Source organism: Oryx dammah, unplaced genomic scaffold, assembly GCF_014754425.2.
Source record: "Oryx dammah isolate SB20612 unplaced genomic scaffold, SCBI_Odam_1.1 HiC_scaffold_20, whole genome shotgun sequence".
Lineage (NCBI taxonomy): Eukaryota > Metazoa > Chordata > Mammalia > Artiodactyla > Bovidae > Oryx > Oryx dammah.
This window is the reverse complement of record NW_024070204.1, coordinates 67,417,403-67,436,854: the sequence shown is the minus strand read 5'-3', so window position 1 is coordinate 67,436,854 and position 19,452 is coordinate 67,417,403. Positions and strand designations below refer to the sequence as shown.

The window sequence follows — 19,452 nt, the reverse complement described above, 5'->3', positions numbered from 1 at the left end:
TGAAAAGGGCTACCTTAGAATACTAGAATGAAATCTGTAAGACAGGACTAGAATTGAAGCTATCACTGTGAGCTCCTGGTTTTTAATACATAGAAAAAGAGGTATATTTTTCACAAGAGACAAAATTATATATATATTACCTAACAGTGTTGGCTGAGAGCTTACAGAAGCAATGATATCCCAATAGCACTAAGCACACTTAGTGTGTGTGTGTGTGTGTGTGTGTGCGGGCGCACGCTCCAGAACACTCAATCGCTCAGCTGTGTCAACTCTTTGCAACCCCATGGACTGTAGCCCACCAGGCTTCTCTGTCCATGGAATTTTCCAAGCAAATATACTAGAAGGGCTTGCCATTTTCTCCCAGGGGCTTTTCCCAGGGATTGAACCCATGTCTCCTGTGCCTCCAGCACTGGCAGGTGGATTCTTTACCACTGTGTCATTCTTTACCAAAAGAAACCAAGGCCCTTACAGCATTGACTAAGCCCAGGGCTGACGATGAGAAAATACAAGATGAGAAAAATTTTGTTGCGGCAGAAAGTAAAAAAGTGCTCAAAGAATTGTGAAGACAGATCAAAAGGACACAGGACCCAGCTTGAAAGTGCAGTGACCAAACTGAATAATCTAACCATCAAAATAAATAATCATAGTAACAGATTAAAACCCACTGAATAAAATAAAAAACCACAAGTCTATACCAATAAGTAAATAAACTGAAATTCTATCGAAAAGGGGACATTTACAGTTTCAGTATGGCATCACCAACTCAATGGACATGAGTTTGAGCAAGCTCCGGGAGTTGGCGATGGACAGGAAAGCCTGGTGTCTCAGACAAGACTGAGCAACTGAACTGAACTGATAGTTTCAAAGTATCTCTCCACAAAATATTTAATAACAAAGAGAAAAAGGGTAACTTTATAGTGAAGAAAGCTCCTTATTATTACTTATTCAAGTAATCAAGATGGTCTCACCATTAGTAACAAAACAAATCAAAATCATAAAGATAAAGAGAGCATCACTTTTGTGATACTTCTGCTGCTAAGTTGCGTCAGTCGTGTCCGACTCTGTGCGACCCCACAGACGGCAGCCCAACAGGCTCCCCTGTCCCTGGGATTCTCCAGGCAAGAATACTGGAGTGGGTTGCCATTTCCTTCTTCAGTGCATGAAAGTGAAAAGTCAAAGTGAAGTCGCTCAGTCGAGTCCAACTCTTAACGACCCCATGGACTGCAGCCTACCAGGCTCCTCCGTCCATGGGATTTTCCAGGCAAGAGTACTGGAGTGGAGTGGCACTGCCTTCTCCAGAAAGATTTCCTAGTATAAACTAAATCTAATCATAAGGAAACAAATCCAAATTGACAGATATACTACAAAATGATTGATCTGTAATCTTCAAAAGTGCCAAGGATACAGAAGTCCAGAAAAAACCTGACAATCTGTTCCAGACTGAAATAAATTAAAGTACAATTCAAGGCAGTTCATCACTCTGAACCAGATGCCTTTGCTACAAAGGACAGAACTGGACCTCTGATGAAACTCAGAGACCAAGGACCAGATGGCAGTAACTGTCAAACGCTAATTTACTGATTTGACTCAATCAGGATTATGTAGAACATCTTCCTTTGTAAGAAAAATACACCAGAACATGACAGACCATAAAGTCAGCTTTATTTTCATACAGTTTGAGGAGCAAAAGGTTCTTAGTATTGTATACTTATAACTAAGCTCAACACGGTCTCAAAATGAATAAAACTAAATCTTTCAATGGCTGGTTTGCAATAATTAATACCCAACACTTCAGGCTATGGGATCCCCTAGGAAAAAATATGTGCTGAAATCTTTTGTGCCCCTTTTCAGCACTACCATCAGATGGCCTCAGTAAATACCTCACTCCGGTACTGACTGAGGACGTTACAGACTCAGCGTCTTCCCCAGGCCATCACTACCAGTTGACAGTTAGGGGTTCATCCATCTCTCTCCTTGTGAACACAGATCCCTCTGTGCAATGCTTCTGGCAAAGTTCTTACTTTGAAATTAATGAGGTGATAGTTTCTTCTGGTTACCATTACTCTAATCCTTAATTTTTCATCACTTGTTGTCTCTACAGATTTAAAATTTGCCTTTTACTCTGAATTTAAAAAGGAAGCAAGCTCTAAGAGATTTTACAAGGACTTCAGTAAGTGACTCCTGGTTTTCTAAAGGGAGGGAGGAAGGAATAGAAAGCTCTTCCTTATACTAAGGTAAAGTGTTTTCATATGCCACCTATCTGTAAAAAATTGGCAGCTGGTTCTCTGCGCTGCCAGGTCACAGTACAGTACATGGCACAGAGCAGACAGTAAAAAACGTACAAAATGTGTGGGCAATATGTTTAATACTGTGTTCTAAGTATTTTCTAAATAATCCCATCCAAACTGTATGATCTCACTTTTGAGCGCACCCAAGCAATTCAGTAAGAAGGGGCAGACTGACACAGGCGTTCTGTGTTTGAAAATGTCTCTCAAATTCTTTTTCTTGGCCAAGGACGTCCAGTATTATTAGATCTTCTTTTAGTAGGCCATGGCTTAGCTGACTCAACATATACTCAAATTGCTCAGAGAAGAGCTGCCATTTGTGAAGAGGCCTGTGATTTTAAGAGTATACTACTGAGCTATACAAATTAGGCTAGTTAAATTTATTCAAAATAGCAATGTTCAATCCTAGTGAGGGTACAGTGAGATGCAAACCCTCTGGAAAGCAATTTGACAAGATATATACAGTCTATCTCCTAGGAATATATCCTAAGTAATTGAAAAGGAAGGCAAAGATTTGTGCAAAAAGATGGCAATTCATTTTTAATAAATAAAAGTGAAGAGTCTAAGCATCCAGAAAAATGTCAAATTATAGGATGTTCATGGAATGTGGTCATTTCAAATCATGAGACATTTTTAATAATAGTAGAATATAAACACAATAATCCTGGATAAGTGTACAAAGTATGTAAAGTAAAATAAAGCATATAAGGTTATATAATTCTATAGATATAATTCTCAAGGATGTAAAGCACATGCACAGATTAAAAATTCAAAGAAAATATGTCAGAATATTAAGAATGATATTCCCTGAATTATTCCTCATTTTTCTTCCTAATTTCATCCCAACATTCTATAATATGCATGCATTACTTTTATAATCAGAAAAGATTATTTTTTAAGCAAAGCAACAATACAACAAGCTAGTCTTCAAAGCAAAATCATTTTTCCCTCAGGAAACTCCTTCAACTCACTTGAATACTTGAATTCAAAGAACTTAGCGAACTAAGTCCAAAGTAGTTCTGGCTATGACAGGAAATACCGCTACAGCATATAATCCCAAGAGTCCCTAGTTTAGACAGCCACTTCTTCTTCTGCAGTTTATTCTGCCTGTTCAGAAACTATGTTACAAACAGGTGAGTTTATCACACAGACACACAACCCTTTCCTCACGGAACCTGGGGTTTCGATGGGGAGAAAGACAATAAACAGGAGGGGAGAAAACAAACAGAATGTGAGTTCAGGCAGTGCTAAGCGCTACAAAGAAAAAATAGAGTAGGGTAGAGGAACAGAGTGAAGAGCAGAACGCTATTTTAGACTGGGTGGCCAGAGAAGGGCTCTAAAGAGGAGATACCTGATCATGTAGGCTACCGGTGCGACAGCATAAATAGCATTCCTATTGCATAACTGTCCTAGAGAACTCTATTTACAACTTAAAATACACATAAGCGTCTCTATGAAAACAGTTTCTACTTTGAGAGGCAGTAAGGTATATTGGAGGGGCTTCCCAGGTGGCTCTATGGTAAAGAATCTACCTGACAAGCAAGAGACCTGGGTTCAATCCTTGGGTCAGGAAGATCCCCTGGAGATGGAAAAGAGCTACCCCACTGCAGTGTTCTCACCTGGGAAATCCCACGGACAGAGGAGCCTGGCAGGCTCCATGATGTCGCAAAGAGCTGGATATGACTTAGAGACTAAAATCACTGAGAGACTAATACCACTAAACCAAAGCGTACTGGAACCAAAGAGACCATGTTTAAATTCTGGTTTTGCTCCCTTACTTTTATGTGCCCTGCTTCCCTGGTGGCTCAGAGGTTGGCGTCTGCCTGCAATTCAGGAGACATGGGTTCGATCCCTGGGTTGGGAAGATCCCCTGGAGAAGGAAATGGCAACCCACTCCAGTATTCTTGCCCAGAGAAACCCATGGACGGAGGAGCCTGGTGGACTACAGTCCACGGGGTTGCAAAGAGTCGGACACGACTGAGCGACCTCGCTCACTCACTCAGGCAAGTCACAAGCTTTCTTTCTCTCTGAATCTCCGTTTCCTCATGTATAAAACAGACATAACAGAACCTAGTTCATAAAACTGTTCAGAGGATTAAAAAACAGTATGGGAAAAGGCTTAGTAATGTGACTGGCATAAGTGTTAACTGTGAGATCCCTACACATGTATGATTCTTCTACAAAATGAGTACTATGTACTGAATGACTCTTCGTGAACAGTCATTACTAAAGCACTTCACTGTTACAAGGAGACACACACCGTATTTCTATCTTCCCATCCGGGGGACTCAGAAGTCCAAGTCGCCTCTGACTATGGTTATTAGCTGTTGGTGACGCGAGCGGTACTGGCTTGATAAGACTGGGGTTATGTTTACTGATGCCGCACTCACTTCTCTTCATTTGGTCATGGGCTGCTTCTGATTCCATTTGTGTCCCGAACTCCAAAGCTGGCCTCTTTTCAGTCACAGTTGTAATGGTTAATTTTATGTGTCAACTCGGCCAGTTGTTTGGTCAAGTCTTAATCTGTATGTTGCTGTGAAGGTTATTTTGTAGACCTGACTGCATGCTACCTTCCAAAATGTACATAGGGCTTATTTAGTAAGTTGAGGGCCATAAGAGAAAAAAACATTCTGCCTCCAGACTGTGACACCGAACTCTTGCCTGCATTTCTGCTGCTTGGCCACACAAATTTCACCTTTGCCAGTCCCCACAATCACGTGAGCCAATTCTCTAAAATATCTATCTATCCATCTACCTACTAGTACTACTGGTTCTATCTCTCTGGGGATCCATGACTAATACACTGGTCAACCTTAGAGTTGGCCCCCTTGTTTTCTCTCTTCATTCTATTATCCATAGAGAAGACAGAGATCCTATTAACATGTTAGTAGGATAAACTGCTCCTCTGGTGGTGGTTTAGTCGCTAAGTCGGTCAACCTCATGGCCTGTCGCCCACCACGCTCCTCTGTCTATAGGATTTTCCAGGCAAGAATACTGGAGTGAGTTGCCATTTCCTTCTCCAGGGGCTCTTCCCAACCCAGGGGTCAAACCCGGGTCTCCTGCACTGTAGGCAGTTTTCTCTAATGACTTCCTATCTCTTGCAAAATAAAAGCCTCCTAGGAGTACCCTACCCCCCTCTTTCTCCACAGCACTTCTTACTACCTAAAATACCATGTGATTTACTTATTTCCTTTCTGTCCCCACTAAAATTTAAGTTCCAAGAGAGAGTGGCTTTTTGTGCACTCCTGTATTTCCAGCCCCTGTAATAATCCCTGGTACATAGTAGAAGCATCATAGATATTTGCTGCTTGAAGAATAAACAAATGAGTAAACAAAGTATGATTTTTTTTTTTAAATGTATTCTTTGTGTTTTCCTATGCTTTCCAGTTTTCCACATTGGCTATTTATTTCTACTATCATATACTGCTGAGAATAATGTAGATTAGAATAACTTTTTGGTGGGGGATTGGTCAATGTTAGAAAACCTTAAAAAGTTTATACCCTTTGACTTAGAATTTTTCCAATGAATACAACCTAAGAAATAAGTACAGACTAAAACTTAATAACTTTAATGTCCATCAGTAGGAGTGATTACATTATTGTACATACAACCTAATAAGTAAGTATAGATTAAAATTTAATAACCTTAATGTCCATCAGTAGGAGAGTGATTAAATTACTATACGTCCAGACAATTAAACTCTCCATAATTATTAAAAATGAAGACCTAGGTTTATTCATGTGAACCATATTGGTAAAAATGGGGTTATAATTCAGTATATATAGAGTATAAGCCTATCTATAAACAAAATACACACACACACACACATACACTGAAATAAAATGTCAAGGGAAAAAAAAGAATGGACACTAAAAGTGAGAATATGGTTGAATGATTAATTTATTCTTTACACTTTTGTACTATCCAAAATTTTTGCAATGAAAAAATGTTACTTTCATAAACAGAACAATAAGTATAAATCAACAGAAGTACATAAACCAGAATTCTTACAAGCAATATAATAAGACTTTAGTATGAGGCATATATTGTGTCATGTTTGTTGAAAAAGTAAAAAGGCATTTTCTGATATGGTCTGAATTTCATTTATCCACCTACCCATCCTTAAATTATGTATACTGTTAAACCTTATTCATCACATACTCTATCCTATCCAACCCATACACTGTTTTGGAAACCATAAATTAAAACTGTCAGTAAGACAAGGTGTCATTTTCATTTTCCCATAGCAGAAGCTCTCAACCATGGCAAATGTATGTGATTTCTTGAGTGTTTAAACATATGCATATGATCAATGAAGTTAATACAGTGCTACTTCTTGAATGTTAGTACTATATGCCAACCATTGTGCTGTCGTTAGAACTTTCTCCAAAATATGAGTTTACTTGCTACTGCTTCTGCAGCTTCAAATTCTGAGATCATCAAGTCACTCTGTTTTCAGAAAATATGACATGGAAATGATTTTTTTAAATATCCAACAATTTCAATTCATAGTAAAAAAAAAAAAAACAGGAAAAATCACTTCTTTAGAAAAATGCTAAAATAAATTGTTCTGTTTGGCACTCTGAAATTTTGAACTTTCAAAGTTTATCATCACTAAGAAGACACTTTGAAATCAGCATTATTTGTATAAAAGACAGCATGATAAACTGCAGACCACGGCAACCCCAAAGAAGTTAAAAACTGATGATGATACTAGGGAAGTGAAGAAAAACAAAATCTTGAAAGAGATTTGTATGAGTGGGCATTATCAGATTTAAGGAAATGAAATAAGCATATGATTTCAAAGCAATGGAGAAAAGCTGGATCAGCAAATAGTAAGCAGAAAACAGAGTGGCCATTTGGAAAGAATGTGGATCCCTGTTTCAAAGAATTTACCAAAGTAAATTGCAGAAGGAACAGAAAGATTTAAATATAAAACAAAACCAAAGACCACTGGAAGAATGGCAAAGGAAAAGAATGACTACGGTGGCCAACAGGCACATGAAAGGATGCTCAACGTTGCTAATTATTAGAGAAATGCAAATGAGAACTACAATGAAAACCACCTCACACTAACCAGAAGGCCATCTTAAAAAGTCTACAGCAACAGGGGATGAGAATCTGCCTGCCAACGCAGGAACATGGGTGCAGTCTCTGGCCCAGAAGATTCCACATGTCACAGAGCAGCTAAACCCACACGCCATCGCTACCGAGCCCGTGTGCTCCAGCCACTGAAGCTCACGCACCCAGAGCCTGTGCTCGGCAACAAGAGAAGCCACCGCAATGGGAAGCCCATGCTCTGCACCGAAGAGTGGCCCTGACTCTCCAACTAGAGAGAGCCTGCAGGCAGCAGCGAAGACCCAGCACAACCAAAAATAAGATTATTTTTTTTTTACAGTCTATAAATAACAAGTGCTGGAGAGGGTATTGAGAAAAGGGAACTTTCCTACACTGCTAGTGGGAATGTAAGTTGGTGCAGCCACTATGGAACACAGTATGATAGGTTCCTCAGAAAATTAAAGTTAGCATACGATCTAGCAATCCCACTCCTGGGCGTGTATCCCTACAAAACTATAATTCAAAAAGCCACATGCACCCCTATGTTCACAGCGTGCTATTCACAATAGCCACACAAGGGAACAATCTAAATGTCCACTGACAGAGGAATGGATAAAAAAAGATGCGGTACACATACACCGCAGAATGCTCCTCAGCCATACAGAAGAACAAAACGCCATTCCCGGCAACGTGGATGAGCCTAGAGATTACACCAAGTGAAGTCAACTCACCAAGAAAAAGACAGATACCATATGAAAGCACTTCTATGTGGAATCTAAAACACGACACACATGCCCCTGGCTACGAAACAGAAACAGACGCGCACACAGAGAACTCACACGCGGTTGCCAAGTGGGGAGGGCGGGAGTGGGAGGGCTGGACCGGGAGTGCGGAGGAGGCAACGCAGACCCGTGCACACAGTCGACAAACAAGGTCCCGCTATAGCGCAGGGAGCCAGAGTCAACATCCTGGGACAAGCCACAATGGCAAAGAAGATGAAAGAAACCGTGTGTGTGTGTGTGTGTGTGTGTGTGTGTGTGTGTGCATATATGTGTATGTGTATATATATATATATATGTAACCGAATCACTCTGTGCAGCGGAAATTAACGCACTGTAAATCAACCATACTTCAATAAAAAAATATATTAATAAAAAGAATAAATATGACTATATTAAAAGTAAAAATTTCTAAGCATTATCAACAAAACTGAAAGGCAAAAGTCAGGGGAAAACATCTGCAATAAATGACAGGAGTTACTACATTTAATGTATGAAGAGTTCCTAAAACTCTTTTTTTTTTTAAAAGTCATTTTAGAAAAATACAAAGTAGGTATGAAGAGATAAGTCATAGAAGACAAGTAGAAATGGCTAGTAAATACATACATATTTTAACATTTTCATTCACAGGAATAGCAAAATAAAAAATAAACTATCCAATGCCAGCAAAGACATATAAAAAGGGAAGCTCTCATCCACTGCTCTAAGGAGTGGAAACTGACCCACCTTGTCAAAAGTACAATTTAGCAACCTAAAGTGTTTCAATGTGCACACTCTTTCACCTAGGGAAATAATCAAAGAAGTATCCAAAGACTTATCTACAATGACCTTCTACTCAACATGGATGTCTCAAAAACTTGAAAAAGTCTTGACAAAGAGGGAGGGTTTCTTAAAATCAGCAATATGTATATTAAATGGAATGTTATGCAGTGATTTTAAATAATGGTAGAAAGTCTTAATCACCATGTTACTATTTGTCATTTTTTATTATTAGTTTAATTTTGAACAAGTATAGGTTATTTTTAATATTTTAAAAGTAAACCTTAAATATTTTTGAATGATATCCAGGGCTTATAGAAATAAACTAATTATACAGTGGTCCACCCTCCATGCAAACAATTTAGCCACTTCTATGAAAATAAATCACTGTTCATTTTGTGACAGATCACTGAGCTATAATCAACAATTAAGATTTCTATATTTATATACATTGTATTGTAATTCAGAAAAAAAAAACTGTATTCCTCTCAAATCTATGGATGATAAAAGCTGGTGAAATTTCCACTGGTAAAAAGAGTTAGGCTTTACAAAATCTGGAGACATGTCTGTAATATGATGATAAGTAAATAAAGGAGACTGTATTGTGGTTTTCTTCCAGTGAGCCCATTTTCCCTATTTTAAAAAAAATAAGAAAATCCCTATAATTGTAGAGTAACAAATCCTATGAATGAAAAAACTGAAATATGCAATGCTAGACATTAACTGTTAACATTTGTTGGGGAAATGGATAGGAGAGATTATTACTTTTCTGTAAATGGACCATTTAATAAAAAACACTGATATTCTTTGACCAAGCAATTGTACTTCTAAGAACTTATTCTACATAAATAATTATTCAAGCCTAAAGATATACATTCATTCAAATACAGTGCCATGATAGAAAAAAATTGAGCCCCAAAATTACTTTAATAGGGAACTGGATATATATTTTTTTAAAGATAAAACCAACATAATGAAATATTTTTGTGTCTATTAAAAATAACAGGGTTCACATGGTCTTATATGCTGATATGGAAAGATGGGCAATGTATCTTACTAATTTGAAAAAGCTATTAATTGAAAAGTAATATGTATAATATAGTCATATTTGTAGTTTTTTAAGTTTCTATCTAAAGGATAACAGGAGAAACTCCTAAGTAATACTTTGGGGAAGTGAGACCTGGGTTCAAAGGAAACATATGTCTTTTATAACTTTCTATATTAGTTGTACTATTTTTAATTCTTTGAAGCTAATTTTTTATGATTCTTTTTTTTGCCAGCATAAAACAGTGATTTGTCATGCTCCTTCTTTTTTTTAAAGCTATCTTAGATTTGTTTAAAAATGCTCCAGAAAAAACAAAGTTCAAGAAAGAGAAAGCTGGACTAAGAATAGCTTCATTTTAAAAACTGTTCACAGTTGAGTTAAAAGGGTCTCTTTACTTTTGTGTGTTTGGAAATTTCCATATAATTTTTCACATAATATCTTGCTAAGAGTCTTGCTATCTAGTACAGCTAAATCCAGAGCTATTCCAGGTGAGCAGAAGGGTGAGCGGCATTATGCTAAACGCTTTTTCATCCTTCTCATGATTCCAAAGTCACACTGTGGGGTTCCACAGGACATTAAAACACCAGTCTTATAATCATTTTCATCACCACAATAATGAAGAGAACCTGCAAAATTTGATGAATTCCTTCCTACCCAATAGGCAGGAGGAAGAGAGACCTTAAAACAGCAACAAATGTTCTCTGAGTGGTGAGGTTACCAATGGATTTTTAAAAAATAAACTATATTGAGTAAATTTTCTTATAAAGAGGAAAAAAAAGGTTTTTAATGTTCATAAAATACTACACTCTACCATTGAAAGGTTATGTCAAGCCTTCCCATTATTGGCCCTAGAGTTCAACAGAATAATGAACAAGCAATAATAAATCCCCAACAGTTACTAGGAAAAAAAAAAAGACACTGAGTTGGAACAGCCACGTCTGACCTAAGGAGACAGCCCTGGACAAAACAGGAACCCCTGACAGCAGGGGCGACATCACACACCCAGCCTTTCACCTTACTCTGATCCTGCCCGGGGCGCTGAGGCCGTCAGGCTGGACAGGGGACCAGGGGCGAGCGATGAAAGAAGCGAAGTTTAATTCCCTTAACAGCCAGCCAATAGTAGGGTGTAGATGCTATCTCCCTCTACTGTATAAAACTGTGTGGGCAGATATAACCATCTCCATGTAAAGGACGAGGAAACTGAGGGTCAGGAGAATGAGAAACTTGGCCAGCGAGCGCCACACAGCTACTAGGCATCAGACAGAAGACTAGAATTGAGGTTTGTCTGCTCCAAAATCACCTTTCTTTCTACCAAGCTATCTCCCTTCTCTAAAAAACATTCTCTTATGTTGGTAGCTCTAAGTTCCAAGTGTAGTGTCTTCAAATCAGTGTGGATCACTCTACATAGGGAACAGAAAAGAAACAAGAAAGGCAGCTGTCAAAAAGTTCTATTAATTGCTGCACAGCACTATCCACAATGGGGCTTTCCTGGCGGCTCAGTGGTAAAGAATTCACCTGCCAATGCAGGAGGTGTGGGTTCAATCCCTGGGTGGGGAAGGTCCCCTGGGACAGGAAATGGCAACCCCCTCCCTGGGAAATTCTTCTTCCCTGGGAAATTCCATGAACAGAGAAGCCTCGCAGGCTGAAGTCCACAGGGTTGCAAAAGAGTCGGACGCCACTTAGTGACTAAACAAATGGAACTAGTGACTACCCAAATGGAACTAGGAGAGAGGCACTGAAACTCAATTCACACGATCCCTTCTGTCATTCCAAGTCGTCATAATCAGTCCAACTTTTTAAAAAGGCGTATCACTAACACTCTCCCTAGCTGAGAACTTGTAAATGGCATTATCAAGAAAGTATGTCAGTTCACTGCACAGAACCTCTACATTCCAGGTGCATCAGCCTTCAACTTTTAATGATAAAAATAAAAGGGAATTTTTTTCAACCCCAAAATGATGGTTGCCAAGTTAACTGGCAACTGGTTTTGCAGTTACCCAGATCTAGGTTTTTTGGTTGTTAATATTTATTTACTTCTTTGGCTGTGTAGGGTCTCAATTATGGGAACTCTTAGTTGGGGCATGAAGGATCTAGCTCCCCAACCAGTGACCGAACTCGGGTCCCCTGCATTGGGAGTGCAGCATCCCAACCAATGAACCACCAGGGAAGTCCCCAGATCCAGGCTCTTAACCTAGTTCTGCCACTTAAATAAATGTGTAACCTTAGGCAAGTCAATTAAATTCCATAACTTCATAGACGAAGAAGCCAAACTAGAAAACTTCTTCATAGAGAATTCAATGAGATAACCTAGTACCTAGAGCCCAACACGTAAAAACAAGGTGGGTATTTTATGACACCTGTAATACATATATAGTCATAAATGATACTTAAATGATGATTATACTATCATACATAATATGTGATAGATACATGGTCTGAACTCTTGATTATATGATGTAACAAGCAACTGGTTGAATCTGAATAACTGAACCAACTGAAATATTGATTTAGCAGCTTAGTTCAGAGGCATTCAGATATTCTAGTTCAACTGTTCCAAAAAAATGTTGAGGGTTAGTCACAGTTTTTAAAAGTATGTATGTATGTGTATATACGTAAGTGTGCGTATATTTGGCTAACATCAGAATTTCATTACACACACATACACACCTGGACTTTATTTGTGGTTCAGGCTGAATTTTTGTCCACAGGTCTGCTTATTACAATGAACTCCAAGACAGCAGGGACTAAATCTGCATTGCTCATCTTTATACACCCAGCACCAATATAGGCCCTGGCACATACCAACTGCTCAGTAAATATTCATAGAATCGAATTTGCAGAAAAGCCACTCAGCAACCTCACTAGCTTTAAGATTCAGGAGGGCTCAGCTTGGTAAGGGGAATGTAATTTCCTCCCTCCATAGATATTTGGCAGGTTTTTCTTTTCTTCTTTTCAAATAATGACTAAATAAGCCACACACCGGATATCTCAGTAGCAAAGTTTTCACAAACAAAACCAAAATGGAAATCTCTAGAAATAGTAGCATTCCAGTGTAGAGGAAAGAAAATCAATTTTGGAATCATGCAAATCTTGAATTCAAATGCTAGCTCTACAACTTCACAGATTAACTTGAATTGAATCATACATATCACCTCTGAGACCCAGCTCCTACATCTGAAAAAATGGGAATAATACCTACCTCATAGGGTTATCACAAAGCTAATATATATGAAGCCCTGAGTACAACTGGTGGTGAGTGGGTTCTTTTTTTTAAAACAGTTTTACTGAGGTAAATGAATGGATCTTATTGTTTTAAGTCTTTGCTATTCCTTTTCCTCTCTCACAGCAGAAACTAGAGGAATACACTATGCCTAAAGGCAACTACAGTACTAACTTTACTCCTGCTTTTCAAATGGTCCAGATAAATCAGCCAACAGATAGGCTCGTTGGCTCAAGTTGCAACTGTTCCCTGGTGCATTTGGTCATTTTAAGGGGGCCCTTTCATGCAATTCCAGAGCTCTAGCACAGTCAACCAGGCTCTTCGGGTAGCCTGTTCCTGCTTTTCTAGGGCCTTCTTAAAATGGGCTTGCTGAGAATATGAATGCAGAAGTCATCTTTGTGACGAAAATAAAAGGTAGCTTATAAGCAATAGGCATACTTTGAAAAAGCCCCTATTCAAATTAAGTCACTAACTTTTAGTATTTGTTTTGGATACTGGAGGTAGACAATTAAAATAATATATAAAACCAAAGAACAGAGAGAAGGAAAGTCTTCCAAGTTCATTTACATATGTTTACTTTCCTTTCACAAATGGAACAAAACCGAATGACCTGCTAACCCCAATCAGCTGAGTACATATTTCACTTTACTGTGCCGCATATTGTTCCACAAACTAAAGGAAATAAAAATCTAAATAAACCAAATTCCCCAATGCACCTCTGAAGACACTATTTGTTCCATTAACATTTCAGTGAATATCACTCAATATTTCACCTTATTTTAAGGTCCATTCAAGGCAACGTTTATATTTTTTCTCTTAAATGATTTTCACTGGGAGAGATGAGTCAAAGAATTAACTTATCTGGGTTTCCATTTTCAAGGTATTTGCTCCCTCCCACTCACCCCAAATTCAGAAAATTCACAATACCGCTACTAAAATATACTGAATAATGCCTTCCATTGGTCAATTACTTTTAATTGAATGCAATAAAAATAATCTGCACTTCCAGATGTCATTAACAACTACAATTCTTCGCCTGCTTAAATTTCTGGATAGAAACTGGATCAATCCACTAAAAAGCAACTATAACATTCAAGTAAGCATTTTCAGAAAAATAGAAGACAAAGATGTACACACTATTACTATAATGCAAATATCCGTTATTTAGCACCAAGGAGAGCACATGCAATAATCTCAGTCTGCTATTTCAAAAACATTTTTGTTAAAGTTATATCACATGCAGAGAAGCTGCTTTTCCAAGAGTAAATATGCATTACACTGGAGCATTACTGAAACACCCAATCCCTGGACCCTGAGAGTCCTAACTCAACTTTTCATATAGACTCTTAAGACAACTGGATCTTATACTGACTTCACTCTCAAGTTAACTGTTTTCTAAAGAAAGCAATCTGAATCAATAACCACACCAGCGCAGCTCAGAATGTTCACAATCCTAATATGAAGGAAATTTTTCCCTCTTTCTGGCTCCCCAACTCCATTTAAAGACTGAAAACATGAATAGAGAGATTACCTTGAGAACAGTAAACTCACTCCATCAATAAGATCCCTCTAAATCATTTCCTGATTCTACAGTGTTCTCCTAAAACAGGGCAGTCTCAACAGGATGCCCGGAATTCAATACTGCTTTTTAAAGATATATCAAACTGTCTGGAATATACAGTGATGAAAACTGAATACTGCTACTGAAACCATACTGAATTAAACACATGCTTTCTCTAAACAGAGCTTCCTCAATAAAGTCACAATGTTTTCCGCCTTGACTCTCTTGCAGCCCAGCTGCACTCCTGCTAATAGCTTTTATCGGAGCAACCCCTCCCACACCCCCAAAGAGTTTTACTTTTATCTGTGGAATTCTCTGCCAGCCTCGGCCTGGAAAACTTGGGTGGACCCTAAGGACAGGTGTCAGATCTGGTCTTTGGGAGGTGGCCCAAACTGATGGTTATTGCCAGCATAAAGCTGTGATCTTTATAAACTTCAATTTGAGGCTTTATACTGTTAGTGATTCCCTCTCCACTCCTTTATGGAAGGAGAGAGAGAAAGCAAGCCAAAAGGATGAGTTTCAAAATAGAAAAATCACCACTTTAATTATGAAACCCTCCCAACTCAAGAAAGAACTGTTAAAAGTAGCCAAATGGAAAATGTCAAGGTTTTGGGGGTACATGCACAACTATTAAACATGAGAATCACATATTCAAGGTGGGGGTTGGGAGGATAAAAAGCAGGAGCAGAAAAAGAGGAGCAGAATAGGGCCCAGCCAAAGACCCATTTGCTCAGAAGGGCCCCTCTAGGTATGAACTCCTCCATGTAGGGCACCCAGGCTGGAGGAAAGCAGAGGGTTACACAGAACATTTAGCAGACTTAACATTGGATTAAACACACTACTGCAAGTTTCAACAAATGTTCATGGTATACGTAAAAAACACATTTACAACAAGAAAGAAGAGAGGCACCTGGAGACATCTGACACTGGGCATGCTCTGCAGGCAACTCAGTGCGCACATGCTCTCTACCAGGTTGGCGCAGCCTAGCCACAAAGACCTTGGCACAGAACACTGCAGGATGACAAAAAGGAAGGAAGAGAAGAAGCAGTTAGAGGCCGCAACAAATCACTCCTTCACACAGGCAACTTGAATGTTAGTCGGGCAGGGGGTGCACCCATGGCAGCTTGGAGGTCAGGGGTGGTAGTCCAGCAAAACTTACGGAAACCTGGGAAAGGGCCCACTTTCTGTCCTACGGAAAGGTTTCTGCTGCCAGCCACTAACTCCTCAGGGTACCGTGAGCAGAATCAAGAGGGAGAGAAAGATGTTTCAGTGGAAACCCGTTAAGGGGAACTGTAAAGTATGAGGGCAAAACAAGATTAGTCGTGAGACTGCGACTCTAACATCATGTGCTTAGTAGCTCTGTTGTGTCCAACTCTTTGTGACCCCATGGACTGTAGCCCGCCAGGCTCCTTTGTCCGTGGAATTCTCCAGGCAAGAGTACTGGAGTGGGTTGCCATGCCCTCCTCCAGGGGATCTTCCCAACCCAGGGATCGAACCCTCCAGCATTGCAGGCAGATTCTTTACCATCTGAGCCACCAGGGAAGCCTCAATGGGTTTTCGTCTATGTTGTATAATTACAATTGCCATCATTACATTACCTACTATGGGGCCAGGCACTTTAAATGTGTTCTCTAATTACCACACCACAGTGTCAAGAAACTGAAGTTCAAAGGTAAGTCATTTGCACAAAGACAAACAGCAAAGGAGGGGAAAGTCAGAATTTCAAACTTTGGTTGCTGCTATTAAAACCCACATTCATTCCACAAGACTATGATGCCTCTATTATAAAAGCTGTGATCACCTGAAACTTGATCATCTGGGCACAGTTTCTGCACTTCCCTAGATAAAATCACAGGGCACCTGGAGACACAAGGCAGAAAGAGCAAGAAAGATGAGCAACAGATTGATAGATAAAGGAGACAAAAGAGCTGATAAAAACACATCTGGTTTTGAGTGTCACCCAGATCTCTGCCTTCGCAAAGGGAAAAAAAAACTTTAGAATAATCATGACTTTCATTTTGGACTTTGCTTACAATGTTCATTTAACACAAGTAAGAATTAAAAGCTTGTTTCATTTACCCATTCCCATTATTCTTTAAGAGCTTGCTGGTTTTAAGGGAATTAAGTAAAAAAGTAAAATATAAACAAATACAATGTAGCTATTATTTTTAAACCATTAGATTATTTGTGGTATTCAATAAGTACTTTTTTAAACCCAAGGTCAATTAATTTACTCTGGCTAAATGAATTATCAAACAAACAAACAAACAAACAAAACTGAAGGTGGGTATTTGGGTTCAACCAAAATACTCCAGAAGTCTCAGACCCAACCTCATAAACTTGTTTATTCTAGCTATAATTAGGATGATTAAATATACCGACTTTCCTGGGACAGTCCAAGTTTACACTGGTCTCAGCGTAACTTTCACTCTCAAAAGTGTTCTGGTTTGGGAGGTAAATTCTATGGTTACCCCAACTACAATATAAACAAATACCACTATTCTTGAACTCAGGTAAGCCTGGGTTCCTTCTTATCCACCATCTGTACTTTCTAGTTAAATCCCACCAATAATGTAATGGAGTATTGAGATTACTTGGAAAGGCATTTAAAGAACACAAAACCAGTGGGCTCAATGGAATAAAAATCTGAGCAGGTTTTTGGTAATGAAGAAAATACCATGTATTTCCAATAGTATGCTTCCATTTCAAAGCTTCCCATAGCCAATATGGTAGAATTATATCACTGATACTCCAGGCATACATATGTCATCACCCAAACACTTTCAAAGAGTGCCATAAAAGATGCTGAACAAATGTTTGGATAATATAATAACAATAACTGCCATTTATCAAGCTCTTGTTATATGCCAGACAGCTGACATCGTAAATCCTCGCAAAAACCCTTGTAAGATAAGTATGATTCCATTTTATAGATGAGAAAACCAGGGATCAGGAAAGCAGAGCTTGATTTGTTTAAACAGCAACTTATTGAAAGCGCAAGAAAACAAGGGCTAATTGATGGCAGAACTAGGACAAGTTAACCTGTCTGACTCTAAGCAAGTATGCTTTCTTTCCACTACAACAAACTGTATCCAGAGATGCCTAGCGAGACATTGAAGGCACAGAAAATGCCCAGACACATTACATATGGATACACACGTAGATTGCATACATTATTTAATTTAAATGTCCAACATCCTCATAGTTCAATTTAAGCTCCCTTTTTGGAATCTCTGTAGTTATCCAAATCACAGAATCACTTATACCTGAGAACAGACTTCAAGGATTACACCTATATTCAGCAACTAATACCAAATTAACACCAAAACTCATCTGCAAATCAATTTTCATTGATTCAGTAAAAACAGGTTCCTGCTGCAGAGTTTAGTATGTATTTACCTCAAAGGGTAAAAACCATGAAGGCATAAGGTAATGTATTCTGATTAGGTTCAGCTAATAACCTGAGATCCAAAACTTAAAAAAAGAGAGAGAGAGAGAGACCAATTTTCACATTCACGAAACCAAAGAATCATGGATTGTGAGAAGTGGACCAATTAGTTCAAACTTCCCCCGACTTCAGAAGTAAAGAAACTGAATAAAGTCCAAAGAAGAACAGTAGTGGGCAGTTCCCTACTCATCTAGTGATCTAACTAATACTGATGGAAATATGGAAAACAACATAGAATAAACCTGAGAACCTAACTTAAAAATATTAAATATTTATTACAGGTATTTTTTAAAGCTTGACATCGAACTTGTATATTCAGAAAAAGACTTTTAAAGACACTCCAGTTTCTAAGAACTTATCTTTATAATAACACCCATGGAAGATATTCTGGGGTAAAGAGAGTGATGCCAGTATTTATCACAAATATTAGAACTGCCGTACTTTCACAGTCAATTACCTTGGAGCTAAATAACCAACCACAGTAAAAATAGTTTTTACTCAACAGAAAATGCCACTCTAGGAAATACATCCATCTTTTTATAAAGATGCCTATGCCTGCTAGTCTAAATAAGGCTACTCTTAGGGCTAACAGTCCAAGAGGACATTGATCTATTTGTAAAGCATGGCTAAACCTAAAAGTTCCATATTTATCAACCTAAGAGCATTAAAATGCAGCTTTGACCACAAGTAGTAATTGATTCTTGAAGCTGCTGATTTTAAAGTTAGGGACCTGGTTGAAAACCCATGTTGACTACTGTGGAGTAACTTATTGTCCATCGTTCTCTCACTGAATAGTACAAAAGTCTCTTCCCCTGAGCTCCGTTCAAGGCACAAGGCACACCATTATCTCTCTCTTTTTTAAAAAAAAAAGCTAACAGTGGTCATATCTTTAAACTTTTGGAACACTACCTCATTGTTAAAATATGTCTGAAGAATTTATCCTGGTACCATGGGTATTTACCAATTTTAAGAAACACTTATTGACCTACTTATTAAGCTAACAATAATACAAACCAAACCTCTTTCCTCTTGAGATTTCAGCCTGGAGCTCAAGAGAAGCACAGTGGGATCACAATGAAGATCCTTAAGGGGTACAAAACCCTTAAGAAATGTTTGTTTTAATGTTCACATTTAACAACCAATACTCTAATTTAGGGTTGTCCACAAAGAACAGGAACTAATTCACATGGGGTTCTAACAGTAAGAGCAAATAACCAATTAGATTGATTTATATTTATATGTTGTATAGTGAAAGAAAAGAACATTAATCAAGGAAACTGATAGTGTTTATTAAT

General features: G+C 38.4%; 1 protein-coding gene across 8 annotated transcripts in view; it reads right to left on the bottom strand.

Moving 5' to 3' along the window:
* The window catches only part of FBXW11 (F-box and WD repeat domain containing 11), a 129,941-nt gene that overhangs the window by 73,545 nt on the left and 36,944 nt on the right, over window positions 1-19,452 (bottom strand). For 5 of the 8 annotated variants that reach the window (XR_005724851.1, XM_040262754.1, XM_040262755.1 and 2 more), the window contains exon 2: window positions 15,619-15,720. The exons of the other annotated variants lie outside the window; for them this stretch is intronic. Coding sequence is in view for 4 of the 5 variants with exons in the window: in XM_040262754.1 (XP_040118688.1) it covers window positions 15,619-15,720 (102 nt within the window). In the remaining variant the exon portion in view is untranslated. The remainder of the gene's footprint in view (window positions 1-15,618; window positions 15,721-19,452) is intronic. 8 annotated transcript variants of the gene reach the window in all.